At 43.6% G+C, this 22341-nt stretch overlaps 1 protein-coding gene across 2 annotated transcripts in view; it reads right to left on the bottom strand.

The window, feature by feature from the left end:
- The window catches only part of LOC117770113 (oxysterol-binding protein-related protein 10), a 50983-nt gene that overhangs the window by 3647 nt on the left and 24995 nt on the right, over positions 1–22341 (bottom strand). For both annotated transcript variants that reach the window (XM_034599172.1, XM_034599170.1), the window contains 4 exons: positions 16676–16916; positions 11934–12064; positions 1439–1588; positions 863–1361 (listed from right to left, as the gene is read on the bottom strand). In XM_034599172.1, coding sequence (XP_034455063.1) covers positions 863–1361; positions 1439–1588; positions 11934–12064; positions 16676–16916 — 1021 coding nt within the window. The remainder of the gene's footprint in view (positions 1–862; positions 1362–1438; positions 1589–11933; positions 12065–16675; positions 16917–22341) is intronic.

The following is a 22341-nucleotide window of genomic DNA, read 5'->3' as shown; positions in this document are numbered from 1 at the left end:
CGACTTGTGCAGCTGCGTTTCTCCGACTGACGCCTGCAGGGTTGAACTGCACGAGGCGTCGCTGCGGCCACATCGTGACACAGAGCGATAAATCCACTGAGCGAAGCCCCAGAGCCACGACACAGAGGAGGTTTCAGTCTGCTCTCATGTGAGGAGAGAGAGAGCACCTGGTGGGTTATCAGTCATCGTCTAAAAATGTTCTGTTCCTCCTGTGATTCAACTGACATCATAAAAACAAGTAATTTATATTAGAAAGAAAGAACTGTGTTTTAAGGGCAGTGCTCTTGTTTTGATCTTTGGTTTAATTCAAAGGCTTTTTTTGAAAACTTTTAGTATTGTTTAAAAAAAGATATTTCACTGACTGGCCTCTTTCCCTCTTTAACTCATTGGTTGTTGTGACCTTTCAATTTTCAATGTTTGCATTATTTTCAATGAATAACAATAATCAACCTCTATCAAGTGAATGATAAGTTTTAATTGTGCATCTGTGCATCCTCCATCCATCCATACACATTGCATTGTCTTTTAGCTGTAAAAGAGCATGTGTTGATTGTTTAGCCTATTCTGTACAAATAAAGGGTGAATAAATATGTGTCATTACTGTATTTATACTGGCAGCCTAAATGAACAAATAACCTAAATAATCACCTAAGGTTTCTTAAGCCTGTTAACTTTTCTCATGTGTGAACGCTAAAGTGAGACGTGTCAAAAGTGACAAATAAGACCCGTAAAAGATTCTCCAACACCACTCGGAGCGCCTTGTTAGCTGGACCTTCATGACCCGTAAAAAGAAAATTTAAGGGTCCAGATTTTAAGTGATTGATATAAATATTTCATGAGTGTCGTGTTGTGTTTGATTCACCTTCTCCCACCATGGACACTCCTATCGACATCCCCATGAACTTGCTCTTGGTCCAGACGTGTGCGTTGACGCACATCTGCCTTTCCCGACACTCGCAGTAAAACCCTGACACCGGTGGATGATGGGAAACCTGCTCGGCCACAAATCGCACTCTGTAGCAGCCTCCCGGCGACTCGTCCCCCTGCTGCGTGTTGTTGGGGCCCCTGCTCGGCTCCCAGGTCGACCCCTGGTTCGATCTGACCGAAGGCTTGACTTTGTCCCGCGGCACTTCCCACGAACAGTGAAAGGTCTCCCCCAGCACAGGGTTGTAGGGCTTCTTGGCCACGGCCCCCTTACGTCCCTCGTGGAAGGCGGTCAGGTAGTACTCCACGAAGCGGACGATGCGGTCTTCTGCCGTGGCCCCGGCTGTGATGGACAGGAACATATCGGGGTGGGCCATGAAGTTGGCGTACATCTCCAGCAGCGATCGCTTTTCCAAAATGAAGGTAGGCAACACCACCTGAAGAAAAAGAAAATGTTAAAGGGATAGTGTTTGTTCAGGGAAACACAGAACATCCATCCACACTTTGTTCTTACCCGTGTGAGGTCCATGCCCAGTTTGAGCTGAGAGAGCAGGTGGAGGATGATGCTCCGCTGGTCGTCCAGGACGCCGAGGTCCTCCTCGTCGTTGTCCTCCGTGTCTGTGACCTCTTCACTGGGGCTGATGTCTTCCAGCCCTGGGGGGTGCTGTGAAGACAAGAGGAGCGGGGAAAAAATCTGATGAAGGAGCATGTGAGAGAATCAGTGTGTTGTGTTTTCACCCTTGTTTGTTTGTTGGTTTGTTTGTAAATTACACGAAAACTACGGTTGACACTTGGTGGAAGGATGAAGTATGAGTCCGGGAAGGAATTCAATACATTCTAGTGCAGATCTGGATCAGGGGATGGATCCAGGTATTTGTTTTACAACTTTCTCAAATAAAACCCTAAATGATATAGACTATTACGAGCCAACAAAGGAAATTAAAAAAAAACCTTCCATGTAAATTATTCTGACTTTTGGAGAGGACGAGAACAGAGCAACTCAAATTATTCCACTTCATCCTCTACACTCACTGCTCCTCACAGGTTCCTTGTGGAACCTGTCACTAGAAAAGGCCAAACGGAGGAAGATGAAGCCGTTTTTCCTTCGCCCCCAACGTTCAACTGTCGATACCAGCGATAAGGTCAGCCGGCTCATTTAGAGACGAGGCGACGACCTGTTCGAGAAGCAGCCTACAAATACCAAAGGGCACAACCTCATTTACTTGACACTGCCTTCCATTCATACTCCGTTCAGCCATGTCTTTTGAGCCACTCTCAGAGTTTCACGTGACAATGGAAGCAGCGTATTTCCTCCGAGCAGCCGGAGCCCCCCCCCCCCCCCCCCCCCCCCCCCCCCCCTGTTCGCCTTCAGCATTGATCCGCACAATGCCTCCATTGGCCGGAGCACAGAGACGCGTGTTTCGTTTGTGTTCCAGCATTCAAGTGGAAATGGATCCAGTGGAGGTTAAAGAAGAGCACATGTCTTTGATATCTCCTGCAGTGACTCGGGGCAGGAAGGAAGACGGAGAGGAAAGAAAAAAACAAGAAAGAGGCTGATGTATAATGCAGAAAGTGCTCTGGAGCCTGTGGGCAACAACAACTCCCTGCACCCCCCCCCCCCCCCCCCCCCCCCCGCCCCACCGCTCTTTATCCTCCGTCTCTATCTGTGTCTCTGAGCAATTACAATCATTTATACATGCGTCCTGTGTTCAACTTGATATCTCATTTTAACGCAACTGCAGCTTGATTTAAAAAAAAAAAAGCTAAGTAAGCAGAAAAGCTGAGGAAAGATCTGAGATGAAACTCCAGGCAGCATAATTACATCGAGTGGCCCTGCAGAGACGGGGGGGGGGGGGGTAAAACACTGAAGAAAACGAGATTTCCAGGACCGGCGTGCCTGCCTGTCACCTGAATATTTCATTCAATGCATGCATGCCAAAAGCTCCACACATCCACTCACACATTAACACAATGAGAACACGTTTATGCACAAAAGTCACACACACACACACACACACACTGACAAGGGAACCCACATACAGGAGCGGGTTGCAGAGTGATATATATAGACGTGAAGGGAGAAGGAGGATGGGGGAGGTCTGTTATGATTCCACTGGTTCTAACTAATTAAAGAGGCTCCTGGCAGCAACAGGATATTACTGCTGTACAGTGTAGCCAGATGATTATCGTATTTGTACGATCATTTTTGGCCTCTGTACGATGTACGATCAATAATTCATCATGTGCGATAATTTGATCATTTTGTGACACTTCCTGTATCATGTTTCAAATTAAAAAAAAGAATCGTTTCTGTGACTAAATCGCTTCGGAATCTCGACACTTGGAAACGTCGATATGGAGCGTCCCATCCCTACTCTGATCATGTACGATAATTTCCCCCAAAATACGATAAATTTAAGCTTCTGGTACGATACTTCAACATTTCCCATGTGGCAACGTTATCTTTCCAAAAGTGGAAAAATAACGTGTCACAAGTCACACATTAGCACAGAGTGTGTTTGGGTTGATGATCTGACACTTTGAGGGGAAAGAGAGGCTGTAAAAAAACACAAGAGGTTTAAATCACGTTGGTCATTACAACATGAAATCTTTTCACTTTAAGTTGTAATATGATTTTACGCCGCGAATTGAAATTTCCGACCCCCGAGTCGGAAGTTGCAACTTGAAGATCGGAGGCACCTCACCGGGGTGGTGACTTCAAAATCCAAGATGGCCGCTCCGCATATCAACAGTAGTGAAAGCTGTAGTTTTTACTGTTGATCAGCACTTCCTGTCATTAAATGTGTTAAATTAAATATTCGTAAGATAAACATACACATTATGTATCATTAATGTTACAGATGCTAAAGCTGGGGCTAATTTCTACTAGCCTACCTCTCGCAGTGTAGCTTTATCTATAGTAATGTAATAATAATAATAATCAGAAATTATAGTTGATTTATATTTTGTAATAATAATCAGAAGCTGCTGTGTAACCAAATAAATGATTTAGATTAAAAAGCACATTATTTGCCTCCAAAGAATCGAGGTATTAAATAAAATGAAAGGGAAATATAGTTATTAAAGATACTTGTTTTCATTCTACCAAATCTATAAGTGGATTATTTCTGAATAGAAAGGACCTGACCAGAGTAAGTTTTATGATGTATACAGCATTAGTTTGTTTAATATTCAAGTACTTTACATCATTTTTAAAGGGTCTATTAATAAAAACTTGTTCTATTGATCAGATTTTTTATGCTTCACAGTAGAAACAGATCCCATTTTCCATCGTCTTCAGTTTGAAAAATAATTCCAGCAACTTCTGCAGATGCTCTAAATGTTGAGCAGCCCTGGGGAGATTACTCCATAATTTATGAAGTCAACAAAGAGCCTCGGTGTTGCAGGAAAACTGGGCTCAACATTTCACACGAGAGATGTTTAGAACCAAAATGCAAAGAGTGCGCCCACAGGCTGCAGCTCCACTGTTCACCCCACATCCACAGCAGATAACACTTCATCCTGCAAAGTTGCATCCACACAAACACCAGCTGATACTCACGCTCACACTCTGCACGCTGCATTGCTGTGTAGCTACAGGCTTGACCTGCATGAAGCTGGATCTCATCTCAGAGCGGCCTCAGGTGAACACCAACAACCGTGAAATCCAGCACGAGGAGGGAAGGGACGACCACCGCTCAGACAGGACGGGACTATAATCCAATTACACAGGTGAACTCTGTCAAAGAGAGTTTCGAGGGTCTCTTCACAGAGCGAGGGAGCCGCTCTCTTACTGGCGTCCTGGGTCTTGTTATAGAGACAAAGTGTGAGTGGAGGTGGTGGTGAGCTGCTGTGCGTGACAGAGAGAGTCTCTCCTCTCTCACCCACCACCCACTCTGAGGGAGAAAGAGTGAGAAACAGGGAGGAGGGGAGGAGGAAGCTGAGGAAAGTCCCTGTGACGTTTCCCTCTACACCCTCCTATCGTCCCTCTGCTACATCTCCTTCCAATTTTCCCTCCACCTCCTCCCTCTCCTCGTCACTACCTCCCTCCTGTTCTCCTCTTGACATGACATCCCTCCTTCCAGCTTCATCCCTCCTTCCACCTCTACTCTCTCTCAGGAACACATGGACAACACGTCTTCTCTTATTATTTTTGTCTTCCTCCTGCCTCTGTGCCCGTCTTCTCATCCCGTCAGCGTCACTTCTAACTCACTTCACTCTTGCCTTTGATTCATTCTTCTTCTTCTTCCTCCTCCGCCCTCGTGCTGTCATCTCCGTCGCCGCTTCTTCCATTCACCCTCCCTCCTCCTCGTCTCCTCATTACATCACACCATCCGCTATTCTGTTTCATCGTCATCCGTCTCCCCCTCCATTCGTTTTTTTTTCCCTAACTTTCCTCTCGGTCTCACCCTCTGCTTGTGTCTCTCTCTCTCTCTCTCTCTTGGAGCATCAGGGGAGAGTGTGGGCGGCTGCAGGAGGCTCAGATTGGGATGAAGATGAGCCAGAACTCCTTTTTCCTCCTCACTTCTCCTCCTTCACCATCCATCCTCCTCATCGCTCTATCCATCTATCCATCTCCACTCACTCACTTTGTCCTTTTGCTGTGAAGTCACTGACAGACGTGCCCTGTTTTGTTTTAGTTCTGTCTTTCAAGTGTGAGTTTCAGTTCATTTCTCCTCCTTCTGCTGCTTTTTGTACCGTAAAGAGCAGAAAAGATGGTAAACTGAAGTTATACCTATCACCAGGATCTCGAGCAGCAGAATAAATAAAACTGCATCTACTAAGATGTAGTTTTCATTATGTTTAGCGGCTACGATTCAAAATAAAATCGAGCGGCTCACACTTCTTTGGCTGAAGTTAGAACATGTTAGAACAACAGATCCATTTCAATAGTAGAGTAGAGAGTTGTCAAGGCAACGAACAAATGTTGTCATTATTATCTCCATGTGTTTTACACCTATTTTTGTTTGTTAGTAGGATAACGCACAGATTTCAAAATAGAAACAAAATGCAACTTTAAAAATGAATTATTATTTGATAACTAAAATAATCTCATAAGCAACAAATCAGTGCTATTTGTGTGTCCACATAATCATGTCATTGCTGCCCAGACACATAAAATGCCATCGTGTTATCCTCCTGCCTGTTGATACTGACGGATAGATCACACACATCTGCAGCTGTTGTGGAACATCTGTTTTGTTTCACATCATTTCTCAGTTAAGTATCTGACACCAAATATCTCAACAAGCTTAAAAAATCAACCTCCTGTTCGACAGTTTGACATTTAGTCAAACTGTGACTCAAGTCCCTGCGTGAGTTGAACTCATCCTTTATTCAGACCAGGATCGCTGCCTGCAGGAGCCAGACATTTAAATAACTTGATGAGTTCACAACTTAAGTGGGAATTTTTCTTCTTTTATTTTTTCCACCCACTCCTCTTCCTTCCTGTTAAATGTCAGGTGTGTTTTGAATGTCAGCTTCTTGGGGGAGATACTGAGAAGCTTTTGAGTTGCAGCTTCTAAAGTTTCCAGCTTGGGTCCCGGTTGGCATTCATCTCAAAGATACTGTTTATTTACCTGGTATGTTACTTTATATTAAGTACATGAGTGTTCATGGTTTATATTTAATAAGATCCACAGCAATTTTAAGTTGATTATGAGCTTTAAAGAGATTTTAGTGATGAACAGATGTCTGGAAAGACTAAAGCACTAAGCAGAGACCTGAGGCACAGACACAACACACGTGATTAACAATAGATTTTAAAGCTATCCAGTTATTTTGGGGTAAAGCTGCAGATCTAAATCAGCACAAGGTTTTCTGCCCAAACTGTAGCGACAAAAATGATGAAAACATCATTGAAGCAGAGATTGAGACAGACCAGACAAAAGCATAATAGTGAATGTATTAAAAGCTGTAAAGCAGTGAAGGTAAAGGGAGCGGCCCAGTAGCACCAGCAAGACAAAAAACTGCCACTAATAAAATTAGGGTCAGAATCAGAGACAAATCTCCTAAATCTCTCCCTCCTCCTCTTCTTCTTCTTCTTTAAATAAAAATGAGGCAAGTGGGTCTGAGATGTTGAGTTCCAGGGCTTCATATATAAATTATAATGAGCAGTTACATCAGTGCAGCATCTAATGAGGATATGAAATACAGCCGGTGCAGACTCACACTCACACACGCACACGCACACACACTCGTACCAACGCCAAGATTAAAGGAACTAATTGCACTTGAGGGTGAGTCATCTTCAGGCTGCTACAAGTTTAAGCTCTAGCAGCTTTTAACAGTAAAACAATATAACACGTATCCATGTTGAGATAATAAACAAGTCAGTGATGTGCTTTATGATAAAATTGTGTCTTTTATCAGTTTGCTCTGAAAAAAACGAACAAGTGTTTATGTTTAAATTGTCATTTATATTTTACTCGAAAAAAAATATTTTCTGCAGTAAAGTTCTATATATTTTGGTTGTATTTGTGTATTTATATACAGTTATGTGTTTAATATCGAGTGTTTTACTTATAACTTCACATGGAAATCTCTTTAGTGCCAACTTCTCCATCTCTGATATAAAACCTGAAGAAGATCAAACACTGAGCATCAAACTGTCTTTGTCAAGGAGCTTTGAGGCGATTTAACAACAAAGAGTCGAAGCAGCCGAGGAAACTAATTTTAAAATGAAACTCTTCTCGTTAAACACTCAAAATAACCATAGAAGGAGCAGAGGAGCAAATTCATTCCTGTTGTTTCAGCTGCACTTCTACATTATCATCAGGTTCAAAGAATCCCTTTGTGAATATAACGTAACTCAGTCTGATCAGAGGATTCGTTAACTGGATTAATATTAATTAACTCTGTGTCAGTTTCTAATAGACAGGCGTCATATTTACTGTCCCAAACTAAAACTGTGCTTCAGGAGCAGAGAGTAATTCAGTGGTTGATGCTGAACAGACAGAATAAAGGTGGAGAACATATCGAGTGATTTGGAACCGACAGAACATTTATGTCTATTGATAAGATTTAGGAAAAACAACATTTTAACATTTTGAAGCTCACTACAAGAGCTACAAGCCACAAGATTATTAGAGGCAGATTTCATTGACACTATTTAAACAATGTGACTCATCTTGTGTACACGTGTTGTGCTTCCTGGGAGAAACTTAAACACTCTGCTGCCCTCTGCTGGGAAAACACAGACACAAACTCAGAGAGAAGGAAAAAGGAAAAGAGTTTTTAGCTTAAAAACACAGGAAAAGGACAAGAGAGAAGGAAGATGAAACTATTTTTTGACACAACCGTTATTATTGTTGTTTTTTCTGTTTATTCTGCACACACAGCACCAAGAGGGCAAAGTCAAACACAAGCAAATATGACAGGGCAAAGTTCCCCAGAGTTTTTAAAGCGAAAAAATAAATTCTGTCTGATATCAAAAAACTTCAGTAAAATAGTGAGTCTGTGATCAGCGCTCTGTTCTCCAGCAGCAGGTTGAATAACAGCGGACAGGTCTAATATGTGTCTGGGGAGTTTTGCTGCTGCTGTTTCCAAATGCATAAATCCTCCTGATTTCTGCCAGCATCAGCAATTCTTCCTCCATAAGCCCCTGTGCTCGCTCGCTCGCTCTCGCGCTCTCTCTCTCTCTCTCTCTCTCTCTCTCTCTCTCTCTCTCTCTCTCTCTCTCTCTCTCTCTCTCTCTCTCTCTCTCTCTCTCTCTCTCTCTCTCTCCACACTAGCTGCTGCGCTGATACATAATTCAAGCAGAAAACCTTTATTATTCCGAGGTAATGCGTTTTCTCCCCAGCTCTGAAGACTACTCCCGAGATTACAGGGGAAATGGTAAACTGGCCAGCGACCAGGATTATAAAAGCAAGATTAGATCGAGGAACTGACCTTGAGCTCTGATGTTGAAGGTACAATGTCACGGTGACACCTGAGTCACAAAGGCTGGAGCTTGCAGCAGTGCAAGAACATTTAATCAAAAGTATTTCTGTCTCTCGTTGGCCTCGTTCTAAGAATAAATATCAAATATCACTTTTAAAGTCGTCTTGATCAGAAACCTCGTGATTCAGTGGCCCAGAGCACTTTGCAGTTAATCCTCTGCATTGTGTTTGCCTGCCACAAGATGGCAAAATAACCATCTCACCACATCCACCTTCACAGTGACAAGCACGTAAATGATCATACAAATCACTTCACTCCATCATCTAAACATTAGCTTCCTAACTAAAGGTAAGACGATCGACTGAAGAGACCTCAACCTTCCTCCGTCTCCTGCTCTGTTCTAACTTTCACTCTGGACGTGATGCAATCAGACGCATGACGCTGCTGATCGTGTTAAAACGTGAATAAAGTGTCAAGTTGCACTCATGTGCCTCAGTAAATCCGTGCTGCACAGATCATAACATCTCTGTCCTGCTTCTTCAAACAGCAGCCAGAGCATCTTCCAAAGGCTCTGATGAAACCTGCCACAAGCTGCAGAGCACAGCAACGTATGAGGAGTGATGGGGAGCAGCTACAAACACGACTTTAAGTCTGTTGTTGCAAATTAAGATGTTTACGCTTCTTTTGACATCACAAATGTTATGGTACTATTTCAGAAGGAAATGTGCACATCTACACAAGCTAGAAAATACTTTGATTTGATGTATGACGGGTTAAAAAAGATCCAGAAAATAGCACACACACATATATATATATAAATATAAATTGACAGGTTTCTCGTTTACAAACAATAAAGGCACGTCTGGGGGTCAGTGGCCATCCAGAAAAGATTTTACTGTCTTCAGCAGTGACGTGGTGACCACACCCCCACCCCGGTAAAAAGGAACAAATCACCTACTGGGTAAAACCCACGTTGACACCAGGTCCACACTGTTTCCCTAATGTCCTGTTTTTCCAGATTCTGTCACAGACAGCACTTGGGCAGAAAACATATTTCCTCGTGTCGTAACAGCTGATCATTTCCACTAAAGCAGCTGCAGGAAAATCCCTGTTTGACAGTGAATTTGTAAGCTGCACACACTCTTGCATTGCTCACATTTTTTTTTTTCTTCAGTTGACAGACAACTCTGGCAGCAACTATGACACATGAGAAACAGCAGCTAGTCGCAGTGATAATGCTGCATATGATGATCTTAAAATATTGAAGGGCACAGCTTTCATTTTTCTGGCCTGACAGATTCATGTCTGAGGCCTCAGTGTTTAACACAAAACAAAGATCTACGTCTGACTTTTTTTATAATTTCCTTAACGTCCATATCGTAGTTTCTTTCATTTTAAGACTTGGCATTAGTGGAGCACAGTATCCTACTTTATTTGGCAGAAATCTCTTTCTTGGCCGTGGCCTCCTGAATCATAACTGCAATAATATCATCGTGAATTGTCTTTAATGCGCCAAATAGCCGTGAGGAGCTGCCCTCGCTCCTCCGCTCTTCGCTGAGGACCATGACGAACGTTGAACAGCTCGACAATTAGCAGTAAATTAGCTGACACCTCAACGCTGTTATATCCATTTTACACTCATATGTCAATGGGAAAGGATCATTAACGTGACAGAATACATCTCGGTGTCTGTGGAGGAGAAGGCTGTGGGCACAGGAAGTCCCTCGTGGGGTTGAGGCTGATTCACTGCTTATGTGAAAGGTGAAATGTCCCTTCCTCTTTCTGCAGTTTGGATTTAACACCACAGCGAATGACACGAGTGTAACATTTGACATGGAGGATGTTATGGGCGGCTGCTGAGAAGACGCCATCAATCATCACCTTGTTATGAAAAGCTCATTATTCTGCAGAGTTTGAATAACAGAGCCAAGGATTTTCTTTTCCTGATAATCACATTTAAAAGTGCAAGCATCAGAAGTGGAAGTTTTGATTTTTTGACGCCGCAGCCTCCGAAGAAAGCGACGCCTGAATTGAGACACAGCTGATGCACCCGCCACTTTATCAGACCTGTGACCAAGCTCGAGAAATAGTTGATTAATCGGTGAGACTATCGAAAGAAACTTACGTTGGATAATGACATGATTGATAAATGTGACTATGATTCCGTCCAGTTAGGATTTGGCGTCTCTGTGTTCCCTCTAATCCGTTTACAACAGAATAACTGACTTAGTGAAACTATAAGAGACGATGTGTCTCTGATATTAGAGCATATATCTATTGTAGCTATAGATGACACATCTCAAAGTGATCTGTTTCCAAGGCAACAGGCCAAAATACGCCTCCAACATGCAAAATGCAACATATGGAAAAATTAACAGCTTTTTAACAGCATTAAATCTCTCATGTACAATTAACGCAGCAGTTTGTAAAAATGATTCCAATGGATTAAAACAAGTTATCAAACAGCAATTTTAACTAAATTATTGAGACGTGATTTATCCATGTGGGACTGAAGCCAAAGCACCGATGTCAAATCCCTTCTGAGCGTCACACGTTCACCCACGACTCCTTCTCTCCACCTGACTGACGCACGTTCACGTCATCGCCGAGCGGCCCCACTGAAGCGGGGGGGGGTCTAGACAGTCAGACAGCCGCTCTCTGCAGCAGGCAACCAGGCAGGAATTAATGAAACCCCCTCGCGGGATCGGGCTCAGTTCCAGCTCTATACTGTGTGACCCACTTATCCGACAGTAGCTCTGTTCAAACTTTGAGAAGCCACGGCTGCTTCCCCCCGCTGCGCAACAAGGGGGCGAAGAGAAGAGAAGAAAGCGAGAGGGAAAGATCCTCCCTTCCTTTACATCGTCATTACTGCGGAAATGTTTCAGAGTCTGCAGGCACAGCGAGGAGGATTCAGATGTAGGAATGAAAATGGTTTCCTTAATTCTTCTTGATTGTGCAGCCCGACAGAGTCTCAGTCCCACATCTGACACATTATAAACCCTCCAACACAGCGAGGAAGACAGAGAGAGAGAGAGAGAGAGAGAGAGAGAGAGAGAGAGAGAGAGAGAGAGACGAGCACGATGGAGAGCAGAAGGTGATAATTGACAATGTGACATCACGTTCCTCACCTCAGCACCATGGGACAGACTCCTTATCCTGAGGGCCGGCGAGGGCTCGGCTGATCGTAGAGGGGTCAGACCTCCGTTCTTCAGCTGCTCCCCTGAGGGCGACTTTGGTACAGTCCACACAGGAACACCATCTGAGGACATGACAGAGCCGGGTCAGAGCCGGTTACTGGCTGCTAGTTAACAACAGTGAGGGGAGGATACTGTATGTGTTTTACACTGTTGTGTTGTTATAGTGTGTGTGTGTGTGTTAATGCTTAATTTAAGGTTTGGCAGAATCAAAGAGGGACGAGGGAGAAGACTCACACGCCTCCTACTCATCTCCCACATTCAATATTAAAGTTCTCATAAATGTTATCGAGCTGAGGGTGTGTGATGGACAGAGGCTAGACAACAGGAAATTGTGTGTGTGTGTGTGTTTGAAATGTAATATTTGCTCTTTATCATATCCTGGATCTGTTACGATGTGCCGATTCACCTCAATAAACAGAAAAAGACTAAAAATGACGATCCGTTTTCACTCCGAGCCACAAACAATAAACTGCAGGGATATAAGAAACCTACGTCCAGGACTGTTTGTCTCATATACAGTAACTGAGCCTGGAAACAGCTGCAGTTATTACAGTTATATAGGAAATAAATAGTGTGAGAGCAGCCGACTTCTACTGACTTTGGACTTCAAGAGGTGATAATTCAACGCCAGGGTCGTCTTTGAGGCCATAGTTTGCGGTGCTGTTCAGATAAATCTCTACAAGTGACTTTAGAGTCTACAGCCACACTAGCTACGAGCTCAGAGCCATTGTGTTGTCATGTGTTCGATAATGTTTCTTTTCTAATCTATAAATGAACTCGTGACATTTAAAAGTTTTTTTTTTCATAAAGCAACTTCATAAAGTATTCAGACCTCTTCGTCTTTGGCAAAAGTTGTGTTGTAGATTTAACTGGGAGTTTTGTCCATCAATAACCCAAAGTGACGATTATTCAGACCCTTAAATTCTTCATGGGAAAGTCTCTACAAGCTTTGTAGCCTACATCTTGATTTGGGCAGTTCTTTCCTTGTGCATCCTCTCAAACACCATCAGATTGAATGGTGGTTCGGAACTTTTAATTGATTACAAATATTCTTTTGTAGTTGTAAAAATAAGAATAGTTCCCAACACTTGATGGACAATCTTAACCTGTCTTTTGACTCTACCTTCCTCTGTCCATAATGTCCAAACTGTTTTAGTTTTGACTCATCAGACCAGAGAATATGTTTCCTCATACTATTACACAATTTACTGTGGAGGTCCAAAGGGGTTTTTAAGATTTCATCATTTGGGTTTTGTCCTGAGTAAATTATTGGATCGTATGTACACAGCTGTTCGCTTTTCTAACCTGTGTCCAATCGGTCCACTTCAATCAAATTCTACACACATCTCAAGCATAATTAAAGCAACAGACGACAGTTGCGAGCGCCACAACAGGTCGGAATAGTTCTGTGAACAAGAGATATATCATGTCTAAATTCCCAGGCATCCAGAGTGGTGGGCAGAAAGGCAATGTTATCCCCTGAGAATATATTTCACAACACAATAAATAAAATGCGCCAAAAGAGATTGGGTCTGAGTACTTCCTGAAGCGACTGTGCATCTATGCAGTAGATCCCATTTCAAAGTACTGCTAATGGAACAGCCCCGGAGGCCCCTGCTCGTCTCCAATCCCAATACCGAAATTGGGTTAAAAGTCTAATGCACCAGGAGGTTTCTTTAATATCCATTAGTGAGAAGCAAGCTGCGCTGACACAAGTCAGGACGCTGCCGAGCCCGAGGCCAGACTGCCTCCACCGAATGTGCTGCAGTAGCCCTCAGGCCAGGCCGGCGCTTCAGTCGACTGACAGTCTGAGTGACGGGAACATGACGAGTGTTAGCGAACCCGCCTCTACAGATCCCTGGAAATGGTTCAGCGGAGACATGAGCTCGAGTGGCTCTGTGAGGCGTGAGTGAGCTGGAAATACGGCGAAAATTGAATGTTTGAGGTATTTCTTGAAAGTGTGATTCTCAAGACATTTGGAGGTTAATGGGTTCCTGAGAGTTCATTTCAGGATAAAGATATAAAGGGACACAAATGGCTGGTTTACAAATACAATCACAGACACGTCTACGTTCTCAGAGATGTCACAATGAAGCACCAGAAGTAGAAATATTCAGTGAGCTTGGGGGGAGGGGGGGGGGGGTGTCTGGGCCATTGGATAAAAAGCATGCAGGTGAATCCAGAGGCTGTTGCAGATCAAACAGTGAAGAGACAAACATTCATGCAGAAGATGTTTCCAATGACTTCACCTTCCATTTCTGGGCAGTGACATCAGTTCAGATTTTGTGATCCAGCTCTGACACTACGTGTTCTTCTTGCCCTTTTTTTCAATTTCTCATGGTGCTTTAAATTCTTTATGTTGGGCTGCAACAAAGGTGTTTGCAAAGTAAATTTCCTTTATGGATTTTTCAGTCCTTTAAAGGAAAATGTGTGTGGGTGGTGGAGAGTTGGGCTTCAAGCTCTTTAGGGCAATAACAGAGGGAAGGAGGGATCCACAAAGAGCTGGAGCAAGCAGCAGAGATCCTCCCTGACTTCAGCTGATAACACACTGTCTGGTTTGTGACTGGCAGGTTGTTGGTGGCAAGATCCATTCAAGTTCCTTGACTCTCTCGAGCCGACACAAACAAGCTGCTCTGGTTCTGTCGTAAGAGGAGCCAGGAGGGACCGACGTGCCGGCCAAACTCAGTCCGACCTCATGCTCGGCTCTCTACCAAAGGCTTGTGTTGCCCATGCAGTGGCAAAGCTTCCCCGTGTGGTCGTAACACAACCATTCAGCCAACCAACCAACCAACCAACCAACAAACCGACCAGCCAGCCACTCCCTTTATCAGCTGCAGCAAATCTGGATGCTGCCCATGCCAGTGAACCACGCTACCCTTCCCCCGGTTGAACCGAGGGTCCTAACAAAAGACTCCTCACTGAGGTGTGGGGGGTACATGCCGGAAGCAGGGAGCAGCTGGACCCCCACAGGACTTATCAGCCAGGCAGCGGAAGGAAAGAAGTTTGTACTTGCGGCCCGGCGTTCCCACTCCACACCACCCCCTGTCTGATGAACAGGCACAGGGCAGGGGGATCGCTGGTGCAAAGAGAAGACCAACAAACTGTGAGGACCAGCAGATTCTGGATGGGATCCAGCACCCAACCAAACCCAGATCCCAAAACACCATCTCAAGGTCATCGGTGGACTACGCTCAACATTCATCACGGAAGAGACGAACCTGTAGGGTTTAAAAGATGGCTCTGAAATCTTTGTAGTTTGCTAACTGGGAGGAAAACCGTTGGCATCAGTTTGGATTCACGGCAATTACAATGGTTTCCAATGACTCTCATAGGATCCATTGTAAACAGCTGTGAATCCAAACTCACTACGCCTGCCATCGCACAGCATCGGAGCAAGTTATAAACTTCCAGAGCCACTTTCCAAAACCTACACACATTAAGCTCAATTCATGCTTCTGTGTTGAAGCTACGCTGTAGCTACGCACGGGGCCGGGTATTTATAGTTGTGCGTAGGTGTTTGTGAGTCGCGCTGCAATTACACAGCCGAAACACTAGTGGTGGTAGAGTTTCTATGCTGGTGTTGAGTGTCTTCCGGTTTCCAGTTCACATATTTACAAATTCTCTGGCGTCTTTGTGAACCTCAGTTAGTAAGCGGATCGTGTTGGAGCTGATAGATGTTGAAGAGCAATTCGTTTTTCTAAAAGAATTGCAACGAAGAAAAGAAAGAGCTTCGACGAGGAAGCATGAATTGAGCTTCACGATTTTCAGTGGAATATTACTTTAAATCATCTCTACTACTGGATCCTGGAGGAAATATTTCTGTTGCTGTTGATTTACAGTAACCAGGAGACTGTTACTTGATTACAAATGTTTTTTTGTACTTGGGAAAATGAGAATAGTTCCAACACCTGATGTTTAATCTCCACTTAACCTGTATTTTGGCTCTACCTTCCTCCTTTAGGGAACACTTTGCTAATCCTAATCCTTGGTGTTATGCCAATAGAACCACCCTCAGGCTTCAAATGGTTTAAATCGAAACAACTTTATTGGATCCATCCTGACCTGGCACAAAGAGGGTTAAACATGGCAGAGCTCTGACATTTTAGGCACCAGTGTGGATTCCTTTGGCAAATTACGTAATCCTTCGAGGAGATTCAGAAGTGCATAGTATACGTCATTATAATTAGTTTTACCCATTCACACTGAACCCTGATTTTTTTTCCGACATGCACGTAAGGTCACAGTTTGAAATGCTATCAAAGGTTCTGTAAACATTATTATTATTGACGAGAAGTTCAAACACACTTCACATTCATGCTTGTACTTGGCACAACCATCTGGGAGGAGTTACTGTCATTTCAATGCAACTCAACGTACAACACTTAATGGAACACAACACAGAACTGCACAGACAATTATAAACTATGACAAGAATGTGAACGGAAAGAAATTTACACTCAAATGCGACGTTCAACAACATTTACTACAAACACGGAAGTTCATGGTACCAATCAGGCAGGGACAAGAGCCACAGTTCAGCTGCCCCAGCTGGCCCTTGCCACTGGTGCTGGGATCTGGAGGAGGGTACTGGAAAGACAAGGGGGATAGGGGAGATGGAGGAGTCGGGGGCTCCAGTAGCAGCACTGGAACGGGGCCCGGGGCGGCAGACTCACCGGAGGTGGCTCCGTGGTCGGCGTGGTTGCGCTGGGAGGCCTGAGACTGAGGTGGCGCCTGGCTGTGGCTCTGGCTCTGTTGGAGGATGTTGAGGCACTCTCCCAGGCAGCTCAGTGTGGCGGCAGATGTGGCTTTGAGTAGCAGCAGGTCCTGGTCCAGGCAGGAGAGGGGGCCTTTGGTGGGTAGAGAGTCAATGGACTGGACCAGGTTCTTCTGTTGGCCCTCGGCTTGGGACATCACCTGCGTACAACAGTGATGCACAGTATTTAAATACACAGTTAACAATATCATTACTCAAATTAGACACCGTTTTCAGAAATGCACTCTGGAAAACTGGGTCTGGACATTCTCCGGATTATTGCCTCTCTTTTTCCTCCACTTTCATGTTCATTTTTCTTAGAAACATCATCAACACGTCCACTCGCTCGCTGTGAATTCACATTTTCTTTCTGGATTTTTTACGAGGGGGCTGGCAGAGAAGGTTCAGAAAAATCTGACTCTGACGTTTGCATTCTCACAAAAGGCCTCTCCAGAAACTTGTAGTTCAGTGCAGGTCTGAAAGCAGCAATACAAATCTATGCTCCCCATCCCAGGGGGTTACGTCCAACAGTAAAAGAACCACTGGTCCATACTTTTTCTATTATACCCGACATAACATTAATTCTTGTGGTCTTCAACACTGACGTCAACTGATCCACACAAGCATCTGTTGCGTTGCCGAAACTATAATCTGCTAAAACTCTGCAAATAATAAAACTTCTCCACATGCTCTCACTCTGAGAATTATTTATGCGTCTCAACCCAGCAGAGTCTAAATGTATCAGAAAAGTAAAAAAGAAAACACGAAAGAGTCAGTCCTCGCTCGCAGGTGATAAGCTTCTCCCGGGGCTAATGAATCTGGGTTGTTTATCAGCCTGGAAATGTTGTATTCATTAATATTGTATGGCTTCACGAAATCTCGTCCTCCACACGCACCTCAGTCGCACACATCTGTCTGCCTGCATCCGAACGCAGAGCTGTTTCCGAGCCACCGAGAGCAGCGTGTTTATGTGGCAGAGATGTTCATGTGAAGCGAGTTTCTTTTAGAAAAAAGCACCGAGCTCGTCCAATTATTCTGCTAATTAAACTGGGGTCGGATGTTAAACTCCTCAGGCAGACGGAGCTCAACTTTTTGTTTCCGTTGCTTGTTATAAATAGATTCTTGGTGTTCAGCTGAACTGATCCCCTATCGTTTCCTCACTGCCCTTCAAATAATCATGACTCGCTATTTCATTTCACACAGCCCTCTATTTTTTTTTAAAGCTATGAGACAGATGTTGATGTGGCTTTTTAAAGATGGACAGAATTTTTACTGCATGTACGGAGTTCACACACGGCTGAATATCATAATTTACCTTTTTACTTTATATCGTGACAGTTTTTCTCCATTACATCAACATATAACAATTCTCATGCAAGTGTGATGAGTTCAATCTGACCAATCTGCTGCAGCGTGAGATCATAAGTGCTTAATAACATATTCATGATGGGAACATTCACTATGGATGACGAGGGGATTAGGATGCAGAAGTGGCTCCAGATGTTACTCTGGATGTTTTTAATCATGAAAAATGATCTTTAATAATAGTCAGACTGTAAGATAAGATTTTTGAAACAGATGTGGACCTTTAAGGGTTATTACAGATCGGATAATGGTATTTTGTGAAGAGCTAAAAAATAAGTCTATATTAGACGACTGAAGACTGATATAGTTAAAGAAGTTGTACGGCATTTATTATCTGTATGTATTTGTTATCCAAAGAGTTCCACCTGAGGCCAAACAACAATGATAGCATCACTTCCATACAGCGTTAGTACAGCTGTGAAAACACACTGTATCATTCATTTGGTGTCTGATACAGGTGTCTCTGTATATGCCGACAGAGAACATCTCTATTTAAAAGTATATACTCTCATTTACTGGAGCATAGGCATCATGTAACATAACACTGAGATTTAGAGGACGTATAACTGCATCTGTGCTTGACTAATGATACCAGAAATCAGAGCTGCCTCTGCGCCTATATTCTCCAAAGTGGCCTTTGGCGGGTGGCAGTACATAAAGTGTGTTGCCATGCAACCATATAACATAGTCGAAAATAACACAGCTCACTGGGTTTTATAGTGCCGAGTAAAATGAGACTGAGCCACCTTTTCTTGACAGAAGCAAAACATGACATTTTCCCAGAAGCATGAAAAAGCGCCTGTAGTGGAGGATAATCAGACCGAGAGAGACGCAAGCACGAGATAAAGAGGACGAGATGAAAAGAGATAAATAGCTACTGAAAAAAGGAGAAAAACAAACATAGTATTTTTTTAAAAAAGGAGAAAACCAAGTCTAAAGAGTAAAAGCTAAATATGAACTAAGGTTTAATCCCTCAGAACACCTGACAGAATAAGGACACACAACACAAATCCTTGTACAGGTCCTGAGTGTAAAGCTGTCAGCAGGTGAAGATCATAAATGAGCCTTCAACAAGAGTCACCTTCAAACCACCACACTAAAACACTCATAATAAATGTTCTGCATAAAACTAATTTCTTCTTCCTCATATTACAACACAAACAAGCTCATAAATGTCAAAAAAGACAAATATATGCATAGAAATTGAGTTGTGAATTGATGTTGTTCTCTGTGATACAGTTAATATTACATAATACACATTTCTTTGGATGGTTTTAAAGCAGGTTATTCTAGTGGACATGATTATAAAAGAAACACAAAGAGTCAGAGGGCTGACGGTAAAGGCAGTTTGGTTGTGTTGTACACACTTATAGAACACACACATGCACACACACACACACACATATAGACATGCACGCACACACACACCTCTGGAGCCAAGAGGACCAGTGCTGCTTCCAGAAATAGCCTAACCCAGTGATCCAGCTCGGCTGCAGCAGAGTAAGTGCCCAGTGGTGCTGCTGCGCCAGGAGGCGTTTGATGAGTTCGTGCGGTGACAAGCAGGCGCAGGAGAGACAGTGATGTGGTCTGACTCCCACTGTCACACACTCAGTGGACAGACAGATGCGTTCATGGACGGACAGACGGATGCAAGGCGACAGCACGACAGCGACCTGATCCCGAAACACAAAACCACGGCAACATGCTGCTGCTTTACAGAGAAGTCAGCGTGAAATCTGTTGTTTCAAACATAAAGAGGAATATTTTAAAGTCTACTCTGGACGTTAAATTATTCCAGAACAAATTATGCATTTTGTAAAATGCTACAACCTGAAATTTATCAGGACTAATAATCACAAAACATATATTGCATAAGCATGTTGTGCTTAATTACAACTTCAAACATACATAACAACAGTATGTACAGTATGTACTGGTATAGAGTAATTCGAATGTTTTATCGTTAAGATGAAGCCAAATCCAGAAACAATACAATTATACCTGTTTTACACCAAAATTAGCAGGTATACATGTTTTTTTTCAATGCAGGTAAATCCAGAAAAAAAAAACGTTATTCCCTCTTTTCCAATTGAGAAAAGAGGAGTTTGCCTTTTTGACTTTCTTCTCAGCTGAGTCATGCTCGATGTCACAAATGCGTCAGAAACAGAAGTGACAGAATCGGGGAAACAACACACAACAGATGAAAGCCCCAAATGGAGAACCAGTGACAAGGCTTCTGGTGGTTACACTTTTATATTGTTACCTCAATCCCTCTTTCAACTCTAGCCGAGACTGAACTTTTTTTTGATCACTTGCATCTAAGCATGATACACAGAAATGATTGCTGTTTTCCCAAGATGTAAAAACAGAAAAGAACAAATATGTTTCGCTAGAAGCAGTGAAGGCAAAATACTTCCACCTCGCCCTCAGTCAAAGAAATCCCTCATCTTCCATTTCATCATTGCCGTTTCTCCTTCCTTTTATTTTCTGTAGGTAAGCGAATCGGCTGCAAGGTAGACAATCTACTTCCTGTTTACACTGGCGCACACATACCCAGTGAAGGTGAATGATCTGGGGATGTGCATTTTCAGGGTTGTTAGTTTGAACGGGGATTATTATTACTGACACCGAGCTAAAATCATATTTGTATGCACGTAGCTTCAAAGTTCTTTATTGTGCCGCTTGTTATTGCTGTTCTCACACCTCTAGCTGAGCCACAGATCCAGGTGAGCGGTGAACACTCAGAAACAACAATCATGTCCGACTCGGTGGTGTCTCTCGTTGTGTCTCTCGTTGTGTCTCTGCCTGGTTCAGCGAGCGCTGCAGGGACGGAGCTCCACAGGGCAAATCTGAGGAGGGAGATCCTGTGGAGATTCACTGAGGTGCAAGAACCACTTTCCCTGCACGACCCAGTTGTGTTGGACAGGAAGAACCAGAGTGGTGTTTATGATTATCATCAGCAATAGTGACCAGGAAATCAAATGGATAACGCAACATCTTCTGCTTGACGATAAATCGCCTGACAATCAGCACGCTGCAGGTTTCCGGTCTCTGCCGTGACCAGTGGTGCATTAATCACATTTCAAGCAGACTCCTTTACCGTCGACTCAAGCATCCCCCGGCCCTTTGCCAGACCCGTCAGACAAGTTTATGAGCCTGTTATGAATAAAGGGATGGAGAACAACAAATGACAAGAGGAAGGAGGGGGGGGCTGAGGCAGGAGGAGCAGTGGATGCGGAGCGAGAGATGACAAGAGGAGCTAAATCACAGATAAGAATCAGGTCACAGGAAGCGGCAGCCAAGCTCGTCTGGACCGCAAAGAAACGTGAAGCAGAACAGAAAAATGAATCGCACAATCACAGAGGGGCCTCGTTTTCTCTGTCTGCGGAGACAACCCGGGCACCAGAGGAGTGTTTGTTTTGCTTAATGATCACACCATCTGCTCGCTATTTACTCAAAGTGTCCCAGGTCGGTTTGAGGAGGCAGGCGCCGCCCCTGAGAGGTGAGAAATTAGTCTCCGCTCACATTGATCGCTGGTTGCTCTGTTTCTGTGAAAGAGTGAATCATTTAGGGGAGATATTCTTAGCAGAGCGGCGCAGACACACAGCGTGACGCATCCGAATGGGGAATTTAACAAGTCGAAGCCAGGCAGGTCCTCAAAGAGAGAGAGAGAGAGAGAGAGAGAGAGAGAGAGAGAGAGAGAGAGAGAGAGAGAGAGAGAGAGAGAGAGAGAGAGCTTTGCATGAAATACTGATGCTCCTCAAAGAGTCATCAGGAAGACGCGTAGAGGAGCCAGATGAACTGCTGGGGTGAATACCAAATTTCTGTTTAGCTGGTGGTTTTAGTCAGAATATTCCCAATTGTTCCAGTTTTACTGAAGGTGCTCAGATCCGACTGTGAGGTTTCCATCACACAACAGGTTATTAGGCAAAATGTGTGTGATTCTTTTGTTCCTGTGGGGTGTTGACTTTCAGACAGGTCACAAACTGAGAGTCGTACAGGGGAAATATTGTATTAAACTTCAATGAGCAACAAGATCAAAACCTTTGCTCGCAGTGTCTGAATAAAAACTAAACCTTAAATAGATATTTACACAGAAAAGAGACGGAGCCTTCTGTCCGTACTCTACGTTCATTTCTTCCGTATTTGACGATTCACTTTTTGTACGTAAAGGCAGCATAAATAAGCCTCAAGAAGACAAAGTTATACGGGTAATTACTG

Source organism: Hippoglossus hippoglossus, chromosome 11 (assembly GCF_009819705.1).
Source record: "Hippoglossus hippoglossus isolate fHipHip1 chromosome 11, fHipHip1.pri, whole genome shotgun sequence".
Classification (NCBI taxonomy): domain Eukaryota; kingdom Metazoa; phylum Chordata; class Actinopteri; order Pleuronectiformes; family Pleuronectidae; genus Hippoglossus; species Hippoglossus hippoglossus.
The sequence above is the reverse complement of the archived record's forward strand: the minus strand, read 5'-3'. Positions and strand labels throughout refer to the sequence as shown.